The sequence below is a fragment of the Mandrillus leucophaeus genome, unplaced genomic scaffold, assembly GCF_000951045.1.
Source record: "Mandrillus leucophaeus isolate KB7577 unplaced genomic scaffold, Mleu.le_1.0 Scaffold52, whole genome shotgun sequence".
Lineage (NCBI taxonomy): Eukaryota > Metazoa > Chordata > Mammalia > Primates > Cercopithecidae > Mandrillus > Mandrillus leucophaeus.
The window spans coordinates 1,270,384-1,281,596 of record NW_012105586.1 but is presented as its reverse complement, the minus strand read 5'-3'; the positions used below and the strand labels follow the sequence as shown (position 1 = coordinate 1,281,596).

At 47.3% G+C, this 11,213-nt stretch overlaps 1 protein-coding gene across 1 annotated transcript in view; it reads left to right on the top strand.

Annotated features, from left to right (window-relative positions):
• The first annotated feature begins 378 nt into the window (after positions 1-378).
• LOC105551351 (PRAME family member 20/21) overlaps positions 379-11,213 on the top strand; it is a 12,624-nt gene continuing 1,789 nt past the window's right edge. The window contains exons 1-2 of the mRNA XM_011996551.1: positions 379-681; positions 9,972-10,553. Of these exons, the coding sequence (XP_011851941.1) occupies positions 389-681; positions 9,972-10,553 (875 nt within the window). The 5' untranslated portion in view covers positions 379-388. The remainder of the gene's footprint in view (positions 682-9,971; positions 10,554-11,213) is intronic.

Below are 11,213 nucleotides of genomic sequence, written 5' to 3'. Positions count from 1 at the left end.
TGGGAATGTAGGCACGTAGGCTTGTGACACTCCCATTCCCAATGTTTTAGAACCTTGAGTAATTAGAAATTTCCCCCAAAGGTGGGAGGGGTTAGTTTTCAGGTTCCTCCATGCTCACTAGTCACTGGCTGGAGCACTGGATAGAGGGGAAGGGCTAGTGCGGGTCCTGCCTCCTCACTGCTTGGGAGATGCTCATGCTGATGCAGCAGAGGCAGAAGGCTGGCTTTGTGTCCATGAGTACAGAGTAGAATTGGAGTAAACTGAGGACTCTTTCACCCTCGCCAGAGCAGTGACTTTGGCCCTGGGAGAAGATGAGATTGCAGGAGCTTGGCCTAAGAGTGATGCCTTTTCTCTGCATTTGTCCTGTGGAACTTTTCCTTGCAGATTCATGAAGATGCGCATCCGGACTCCACCCAGACTCCTGGAGCTGGCGGGGCGGAGCCTGCTGAGGGACCAGGCCTTGACCATGTCCACCCTGGAGGAGCTGCCCACGGAACTTTTTCCCCCTCTGTTCATGGAGGCCTTCAGCGGGAGACGCTGTGAGGCCCTGAAGCTGATGGTGCAGGCCTGGCCTTTCCTCCGCCTTCCTCTGGGGTCTCTGATGAAGAGGCCTTGCCTGGAGACCTTCCAAGCTGTGCTCGATGGGCTTGATGCACTGGTTACCCAGAGGGTTCGTCTCAGGTGAGGTGGCCCAGATGGGCTGGTGGGGAGGGCCCAGGTGTCCAACAGAAGGAACAGCTGGGTCATGAGGAGTGAGGAGGTCCAAGGGGGGCCCACAGGCTTCTGATGGTGCTGGTGAGGAAGCTCAGAGAGGCCTTGGCCATTGCCCAGCTCCTCAGGGAAAGGACTGCTCACCACACAGGATCCACTGAGGTAACAGGAACCTCTCTTCTAGTGGCACTGAAAGGCACCACTGAAAGTGGGAAGTAGGGTGGGCACAGTGGCTCACACCTGTAATCCCAGCATTTTGGGAGGCCAAGGCAGGTGGATCGCCTGATGTCAGGAGTTGGAGACCAGCCTGGCTGACATTGTCTCCAGAATCGGTTCCTGCCGGTGCGTTCGTAGTCTTGCTGAGTTCAAAAATGAAGCCACGGACCTTCGTGGTGAGTGTTACAGCCCTTAAAGATGGCACGAACCCAAAGAGTGAGTGGTGGCAAGGTTTATGGTGAAGAGCGAAAGGACAAAGCTTCCACAGTGTGGAAGGTTGCTGTGGAAGCAAGCAGGTTGCCGCTGCTGACTGGGGTGGCCAGCTTTTATTCCCTTATTGTCTCCTCCCATGTTCCATTTCTGTCCTATCAGAGTTCGTTTTTTTCAATCCTCCCCATGATTGGCTACTTTTAGAATCCTGCTGATTGGTGTGTTTTACAGAGCACTGATTGGTGCATTTTACAATCCTCTTATAAGACAGGAAAGTTCCCCAAGTCCCCACTCGACCCAGGAAGTCCAGCTGGCCTCACCTCTCAATCCCCCGTCTAAACAGGACACCCCAACTGCTGTTGGGAACTGGGTGGTGACCGCTCTAGCTACTTCCCGCTGGATAGAGGCAAAGAAGGAGCCCTGCAGTTGTAGCATCCTCCAGAGGGGAGCTCTCTAGGCCAGTCAAAGGGCCAGTGGGTCAGTCCAGAGGTTCTAGGTAGAAGTTGTGAGTGGAGCTCATTTGGGGTTCCATTTGTAAGACTGTCTGTAGCTTGATGACCTTGATCCTGGAGGAAACAAATTTGACAAGGAGGTTAAAAATACAGGGCCCGAAGGCGAGTAATAACAAGATGGGTGTCACTGGATGTAGAAAGGGGAGAAGCCAGGTCACCCAACTCCAGAGGTTGGTATAAGAGTTTGAAAGGCGTTGTCTGATTTCAGAAGCCTTTTCCTGTAAACACCAGGCAGCATCTCATACTATCCCTGACTGGTTAGTGTAAAAACAACACTCTTCTCCTAAGAAGGTGCAGAGTCCTCCTTTCTCAGCAATGAGGAGGCCTAGGCCTTGGCGGTTTTGGAGAGTCACTGCTGCCAAAGGGTCTATTTGGGATTGTAGAGTAAGGCTAGATTTTGTTATTTCTTGCAAACTGCCTGAGAAATCCTTTGAGTGTGGCAGTAGGATAATGAATTAGATAAACTAGCTATTCTGGTTCCTGTAGCTGTGGCCATTCCTAACCCTATAAGTAGGGTTATTAGTTGTATGGCCCTGTGCTGACAGACTTGAGCTTTGAGGGGCACTGATGGGGTCTGATTTCCTGGGGCAATGTCAATGTTGGGACTTAGGAAGACTAAGGTGCAGGTGCCTGTCCAGTTGGTGGGGAGGCAGATATAGGTTGAAATTCCATATTCTTATAGAATATGCCTTGGCTGGGTAGGCAGAACTGGTTGTGTACGTTAAAAAGCAATGTGAGTTTGTTGTTTTCAGTTTCCCATACTCCTAGAGTACTTGCCAAGGTAGCTCCCGTGAGCGGCTGGAAAGGGGCACTGAGAGCAAACTGAGTGGCTCCCTGTGTTCTATTTTCCCATTGGAGAAGAAAAATTTTGTATCTACTAGGAACCATTCAAGAAAGTAATTGAAAGAGGAGATGAGAAGGCATTCACTAGTGGTGGGGGCGCTGCTGCAGGGGGTTCCAGGGGTGAATGGTCATGCAGGGAATATGTTTGCCATTACCAAACCCAGACTGTTTGTTAAGCAGGGAGGAGGTGATGGCTTTTGGGGTCCCTGAGAAGCAGACAAGCTGTCTGAATGGAGCTGTTTGGGTGACTCGGAAGTCACTATGATCAATGGGGACTTGAAGCTGTAGGGTGTAATTACTCTGCAGGCCTGATAACAGATTGGGTTGGATGCATAAAGGGACTTAGAAAGTTAAGATGTTATTCATGGTTACAGGGCCGCATATGGGTTTTTCATTGCTTATGTGACAGGTGAGGTTGGAAATGTAAGAGCATACAAGCTGGATTGTGCATCCTGTTAGGGTATTTTTGGTCCTATCAGAGATGGGGAAGTCGGCTAATGATTGCATATTTAGAAGTTGGAGAGGGTCTTTTCCTTCATAACGGGGGTGGTAAGTTAAGTTAGTAAAGACCCAGTTTTTTGCGGTAATGGGAGCGTCAACGAAGCAGTGGCTGATAGAGAGATACAAAGCCAACAGTCATTTGCCGGGGAAGGATTGGACTGGTTTAACAGAAAGTGGGTTGAGAGTCTTGTAGAGGTATATAAGTTTTCAATTATTATCTTTTTTTTTTTTTTTTTTTTTTTGAGACGGAGTCTCTCTATGTTGCCCAGGCTAGAGTGCAGTGGTGCGATCTCGGCTCACTGCAAGCTCCACTTCACACCATTCTCCTGCCTCAGCCTTCCAAGTAGCTGGGACTACAGGCACCCACCACCAAATCCAGCTAATTTTTTGTATTTTTAGTAGAGACGGGGTTTCACCGCGTTAGCCAGGATGGTCTTGATCCTCTGACCTCGTGATCCACTCTCCTCCGCCTCCCAAAGTGCTGGGATTACAGGCGGGAGCCACCGCGCCTGGCCTTCACTTATCTTTTTAAGGAGGAAGGGGTTTTTCCTCAGGATCAGTTGTAGGAGCCTTTTTAGTCTGGGATGTTTCCTTCCAAAATAGGAGACGCAAGTCCTCCAGTGGTTCACAGTTGTATTGAGGCTGATCTGGCTGATCTTGGGACTCCTGAGCTGAGGGTCCCATAGGTTCTTCAGGGGGTGTCCAAAGTTTAACTTGGCTGTGGTGAATCCAATATTCCACTCCTGCCTCCTTAACTGAAGTAGGGGTAGAAATAATTACCAAGTATGGTCTTTCCCACAAGGAATTCATAGATGGGGAGGTAGAGGGGAGGGACTTGTCCAACACTAGCTCTCCCGGTTGGAACAACTCTATTCCCTTGTCTCTGTGACATCCATCGGGTAGGTTTTTAAGGTTTTGTTGATATTTTGTCAAGGAAGTTATATCCTTGACCAGGTTGGCCATTTCCTGATCAAGTAGGAGGTCATTTGTGAGAAAATGTTGTCCATACAGTATTTCATATGGACCAAGCCCCATTTTGTGAGGAGAATTTCGGATTCTCAACAAGGCAGTGGGCAAGAGAGTAGGCCATGGGAGATGAGTTTCTCGTTAGTTTCCTTAAGTGTCTCTTGAGTGTTTCTTTTGCCTTCCCGACCTGCCCTGAGGATTGTGGCCTCCAGGTGCAGTAAAGGTGATATTGAATTTCTAGGGCCCTGGAAATTCCCTGAGTTATCGTGGCTTTAAAAGCCAGATCATTGTCACTTTGGGGAAGCCCAAATCTAGGAATTATTTCATGAATTAGGACTTTAACCACTTCCTGAGCCTTCTCTGTCTTGCAGGAGAAGGCTTCTCTCCAATTTGTAGAGGTATCAACACAGACCAACAAGTATTGAAATCCCCTTGACTTAGGCATTTGCGTGAAGTCTAACAATAATAATTGAAAACTTATATACCTCTGCAAGACTCTCAACTTAACCCACTCTCTGTTAAACCAGTCTAACTGCCAGTCCTCTCTGGGATAGTGCCCTATTCTTTGTTCCCCCAGAGAGGCCTTATGATGAACCAAGGGATTATTCCTTTGGCACACCTCACAGACTTTGACTACTTGTCAGATGGTCTGGAGGAGATTTGGCCCTGTAAATATGGATTTGGCCATTTGATGAGTGCTCTCAATACCCATATGAAAAGTTTACTGGAGGGTCTTAAGTATTTACCACTGGCTGGCTTCGGGTATGAGTACCTTTCCCTCTTCTGTCGTTGACCACCCCGGGAGGAGAAAACTATGCCCCCGTGAAAGTCCCCATTCTGTTTCTGTCAGGAAATACTGGGGCTCAATCTCTTGGAGAGGGTTGTTCCATACCAAGTGTCCTTCCACAGGAATTTCTAATGAGAGGTTCTGCCTGGCAGCAATTTTGGCCTCAGCGTCTGCCTGACGGTCTCCTTCTGCCTTTTCTCTTTACCGTTTTGATGGTTTCAGCAGTGTAAGACTGCTACCTCCTTGGGTTTTTTGCACTGTGTGCAATAACTCCATGATTTCCTTCTGTTATTTAATGGGGGTTCCCCCAGAGGTTAGGCACTCCATTTCTTTCCATATTGCAGCATGGGCATGTATGATTAGATAAGCATACTTGCTATCTGTATACACATTTATTATTTTTTCCTTTCCCAGTTCTAACACTCGGGTAAGTGCCACTAGTTCTGCTAACTGGGGGCTGGTCCCTGGGGGAAGAGGCTTACTTTCAAGTACTGTTACGTCACTAACCATGGCATAACCTGCCCTTCGTATCCCATTCCCCACAAATGAGTTTTCATCGGTTTATGGGTTAAGGTCAGGATTAGCTAAGGGGATTTCTAAGAGATCCTCTCAGGCGGCATAAGTCTTGGCTACAATTTGTTTGCAGTCAGGCTCAATTGGTTCCCCATCCTCTGGGAGAAAAGTAGCCGGGTTGAGGGTCACTATGTGCATATTTGAAGCACCGGTCCCTCAAAGAGTAGCACCTGCTATCTAAGCAGGTGGTTGCCTGATAGCCATAAGTTTCCTTTGGCACCTAGTATGCCATTTACATCATAAGTAGTCCAGTGAGATCCTTTCCTTGTATTATTTTGATAGCCTCTGATACTAAGATGGCCACTGCCACAATTACCCGTAAACTGTGAGGCCAGCCTTTTACTGCTACATCAATTTCCTTACTTAGGCATGCCGCTGGTTGTGGGGTTCTCCCACAGTCTGAGTAAGGACTCCAAGAGCTATTCCCACTCTGCATGTGACATATACAGAGAAGTTTTGTCCTGTGGAAGGCTTAAGGCTAGAGCTTGTACTAGGGCCTGCTTTAAGGTTTTTGAAGGCTGTTTGTGCCTCTGGGTGCCATCCTACCAGATGAGTATATAGAGGAATTACTGTCTCATTGATGGCACTAGGTCTCCACTGACCATTTGGTTTTTGCACTCCTAGAATTGGGGTGTTGCAGGGACTGCTGCATTTTCTTACTAAGACTTGAATTTTTAAATGTCTAACAATATCCTGCAATCCTTTACGAGCTTCAGGCCTTAAGGGATCTTGCCTTTGATAAGGAAAAGTGTTGGGTTCTTTTAGCCTGATTTGGACTAGGCGGGCATTTTTTACCCTTCCAAATTGTCCTTCCAATGCCCAGACTTCAGGGTTGATTCCCTCCTCAAGCCAGGGTTGAGAACAACAAATGGCTAACTTGTTCCCCATATTCATATAGATAATAGCTCCAGCTTTGGCTAATATGTCCCTCCCTAATAAGGGTGTGGTACTTTCAGGCATAACAAGAAAGGCATGTGAAAAGAGCACAGTCTCCCAATTACAACTGAGGAGGCGGGAGAAATACCTGGTTACAGGCTGTCCCAGGATTCCTCGGATGGTAACGGACCCTGAGGACAGCCATCTAGGGCAGGAGATTAACACTGAGAAAGCTGTGCCAGTGTCCAGGAGGAAGTCAATTTCCTGGCCTTCAATGGTTAAACTTACCCAGGGCTTAGTGAGGGTGATGATATGAGCTGGCGCTTGCCCCAGGTGCCCTCAGTCCTGTTGTTGGATTATCTGGTTGGGGGCTTCTGGCCCAGAGAACCTTTGTCCTCTGGGGCAGTGTGCCTTCCAGTGATTGCCTTGGCATAGTGGACATAGGTGAGGGGGTGTCTTGTTTCTCATTGGACAAATGTCCGGGCAAACCACACTGATAAAAAAGCCTTACCAGATGATTGGTCTGCTCCATTTTCTGTCCTCTCTGAACCACCAAGGTTTGTTTGTCTGAGGACCATGACTAAGGCTGTGGCCTTTCTCTTATCTTGTTTTTCCTTTTTGAACTGTTCCTCTTGGTCTCTTTTATAGAACACCGAGGTTGCCAGGTTGAATAAAGCCTCGAAATTCTGTCCAGGGCCCTGGGCTAACTTTTGGAGTTTTCTCCTGATATCTGCGGCTGATTAGGTAATAAACTTAGGATCAATTGACCCTTGCGGGAGTCAGGTGACAAAGGAGTATATTTTCTTAAGGCCTCCCATAGGCGCTTGAGGAAGGCAGTAGGATTTTCTTCCTTTTCCTGAGTTATGGTGGACATCATTGAATAATTTATGGGGTTTTTCCCGTTTCTCCTTAGTCCTTCTAAAACACAGGTCAACAGATGTTTGTGACTCCAGTCCCCATGATCTGAGTTGAGGTCCCAGTGGGGATCCATACTGGGGATGGCTTGCTGACCAGTATAGAATTTGTCCCTTTCTTCAACTGTCATTCTATCATTTACTTGACTAAGATACCAGGTATCTCCAAACTCTCAGGCTACAGCTAAAGCCACATTTTTTTCATTTAAGGCCAGGGTTTGATCTAACAATAGCATGATATTGCTCTAAGTGAGGTCAAAGGTTTGCCCTGGACCCTGTAGGACATCTATATACCTATTAGGATCATCTGAAAACTTCCCCAGGTCTACCTTGATCTGCTTTAAATCAGAGAGGGAGAAGGGGACATGTATCTGAATTGCCAAATTCCCCTCTCCTTACAGCTTGAAGGAGTCATAACCGATAGCCTGGGATGGGGAGTTGTGGTCCCTTGGAGACTTCTTTTTTTGTTTCCTTCTGGGTGGGGGAGATTAGAGGAGGCTCATCATCATAGGAAGGAGAGCTGTAGAGGGGCTAGGATATGGGTGTAAGCTGAGAGGTCCTCCTGTGGAATGTAGATTGCAAGCTTTGCATAGTTGTGGATTATCCTTCAATGAAAAGAAAGCTTGGACATAAGGTATTTCACTCCACTTGCTTTCCCTCTTGCAGGAAAGGTCAAGCTGCAGGATAGTATTGTAATTTATACTTCCCTCAGGTGGCCATTTTTCCCTCTCAGAGAGATAATAATGGGGCCAGGCTGTAGTGCAGAAAAAAATAAGCTGCTTCTTTTTCAGGGTTTGTGGGTCAAATTGGTCCCAATGGCTTAGAATGTATTTCAAGGGTGAGCTTGTTGATGCCTGAGTGTTTCCTATCTAAAACAGGAAAAAACCACCTGCGATTTTGGTCTATTTTTTCCCCACCCAAGAACCCACAATGGTCCCTGAACCCTGTTGTTCAGAATAGTTGTACTCACCGAAGCAGCAGCGGAAACACCTGTTTTCCTCCTGACCATAAAGAGGACTGAGGAAGGTTGGATTTAGTGGCCTTTACCAACACATTCTCAAAAACCTGCACCCTTGCCATTCCTCTTAGATGACAAAGAGGACCAAGAAAGGTCGGATTTAGTGGCCCTTACCAATGCATTCTTGAAAACCTGCTAATTAGTCCTAAGCTTTTTCTCCTGTTGATATTGGGACCTTACCCTTGTCTTATAAAGATGATATTTCTCGAGTGGGGGACCATACCCTGAGGGAGGGAAGGGATCTCCAGGGTTGGAAGAGTGATGCCTTTTGTCCTCACTTCTCATCATATGACTAGGAAGGCTATCCCCCTCAATTTTGGAGTCTATAATTTCTGAGGCTCCCCATATCCTAGCTTCAGGAATAGCCTTTGTTAGACCTGCTAGTCTGAGGAGGGATCCTAAAATTCCAGATTGTCCCCCTCACAACAGGGCTGTGGGCAAAAATTGTCTTTCTGATTGGTGAGCCCAGGTGCCTAAAGAAGGGAACAGTGTCCCGAAATTTATATTAGAAATAATCCTTATAGAAGAAACTAGAAGAGCACCAGGGACAGGAAGTGGTTTCTAGATGCAGGACTAGCCTCGGAAAAAGAAGTGGGAGGAAGTTTGTCTGACAGGCATTAGGACCCAGGAGGCAAGGGTCAGGATAGATAGGATAGATGGGCAAGTCTCACTTGGGCAGCGTAACTTTGAGAGCTCCACTCATGGCTTCAGAGTTAACCAACTTTTTTGTTGGGATCCCGGAGCTGAATGGCTTTCCTCTCTGTTGACCCTCGGCTCAGCCCAGAAATGCAGGAAAAGTAGAAGCTGGTTTCAGGCAAACCAATGCTCCCAACTCTGAAGAGTCGGGGGTGTTAGCGGGCCCTTTCCCAGAAAGCCTGAGACCCATGTCTTTAGTGCAGCAGCTGTGCTAGTCGCTTTTAACTGGCTGATAGGTGCCCAGTAATTAGCCCCCGAATTCTAAGGAAATGTAGGACAGAATAGCAAGTGAAAGGGGTCTGATGGTACTCATCATGTGGTGAGATCCTGGACGAGCCCCCCAGATTTGTCCAAAGTTGGTTCCTGCTGGTGGGTTTGTGGTCTCACTGACTTCAAGAATGAAGCCGCAGACCTTGAAGTGATTGTTACAGCTCTTAAAAATGGCACAGATCCAAAGAATAAGCGGTAGCAAGGTTTATTGTGAAGAGCATAAAGACAAAGTCTCCACAGCATGGAAGGGAACACAAGTGGACTGTCACTGCTGGCTGGAGTGGCCAGCTTTTATTCCCTTATTGTCCTCTCCCATGTTCCATTTCTGTCCTATCAGATTGCCCTTTTTTCAATACTCTCCACTATTGGCTACTTTTAGAATCCTGCTGATTGGTGCATGTTACAGAGCACCGATTGGTGCATTTTACAATCCTCATGTAAGACAGGAAAGTTCCCCAAGTACCCACTCGACCCAGGAAGTCCAGCTGGCCTCACCTCTCAACATGGTGAAACCCCGAATCAGTTAAAAATACAAAAATTAGCTGGGCATGGTGGCAGACACCTGTAATCCCAGCTACTTGGGAGGTTGAGGCAGGAGAATTGCTTGAACCCAGGAGCTGGAGGTTGCAGTGAGCTGAGATTGCACCACTGCACTCCAGCCTGGGCCACAGAGGAAGACTTTATCTCAAAAAACAAAAACAAAAAACAAAAAACAAAAAAAACAGTGGAACTGGGCAGGATTCAAGGGTAAACCAGTGTGGAGAAAAGTCAGAGAGAGGGAGAAGAAGCAGGGAGGAGAGGAGCTGATATCCAGGATGTGAAGTATAAGTTCAGAAGTGGGTCCTTACATTCTCAGCTTCTCTTCTATTTTTCCACAGGAGGTGGAAACTTCAAGTGCTGGATTTACAGGATGTCAGTGAGAACTTCTGGATGGTTTGGTCTGAAGTCATGGCCGGTGGGTGCTTACCAAATGATATGTGGAACAGAAAACCAGTGCAGGACTGTCCAAGGATGGGAGGACAGCAGCCCTTGACAGTGTTCATAGACCTTTGCCTCAAGAACAGGACTCTGGATGAATGCCTCACCTGCCTCTTTCTATGGGTCAAGCAGAGGGAAGGTTTACTACACCTGTGCTGTAAGAAGCTGAAAATGTTGGGAATGCCCCTCCACAATATCAGAAACGTCCTGAAAATAGTCAACCTAGACTGTATCCAGGAGGTGGAAGTGAATTGCAATTGGACACTACCCGTCCTGGCAGAGTTTACCCCATACCTGGGCCAGATGAGGAATCTTCACAGGCTCGTTCTCTCTGATGTGGATGTCTCTCGCTACATTTCCCCAGAGAAGAAGAAGGAGTTTGTTACCCAGTTCACTTCTCAGTTCCTCAAGCTGCGCTACCTCCAAAAGCTTTATATGAACTCTGTATCTTTCCTTGAAGGCCACCTGGACCAGCTGCTCAGGTGAGGAAGGGTGGTGAGCTTTCTCTGCAGACCACAGCAGAGCCTTTCTTGTTACAGTAAACGCTAGTGGGCATCTACTGTGAGCCAGCCTATGAGGATGGAACAGTAAAGGGGACACTAGAATGTCAGTGCATTTCCCTGTTGGAAGCTCTGTCCTGAAATGGGTATCACACATTTATCCCAATGAAGACCGAGGAATCAGCTGGAGTAGATGCTACAGAGAGGCTGACATGCTAGGAAGCTAGCTACTGGAGGGTTCAGATTTAGTGAGGGTGCATTTGTGAATTCTTCCTGAGGATGTGTGTCTAAGTTAAGATGATGAGAAATAGGCCAGGGATGCTGGCTCATGCCTGTAATCCTAGCACTTTGGGAATCTGAGGCAAGAGGATAATTTGAGCCCAGGAGTTTAAGACCAGTCTGGGTAACATAGCAAAGACCCCTGCTAAAAAAAGAATAAATAAAAAATATAAACAAGATAATTTTGCTTTTTCTGAGATGAAATTTCACTTTTATCGCCCAGGCTGGAGTGCAGTGGTGTCATCTCGGCTTGCTGCAACCTCCGCCTCCTGGGTTCAAGCAATTCTCCTGCCTCAGCCTCCTGAGTAGCTGGGATTACAGGTGTGGGTCACCACACCTGGCTAATTATTTTTGGTAGAGGCA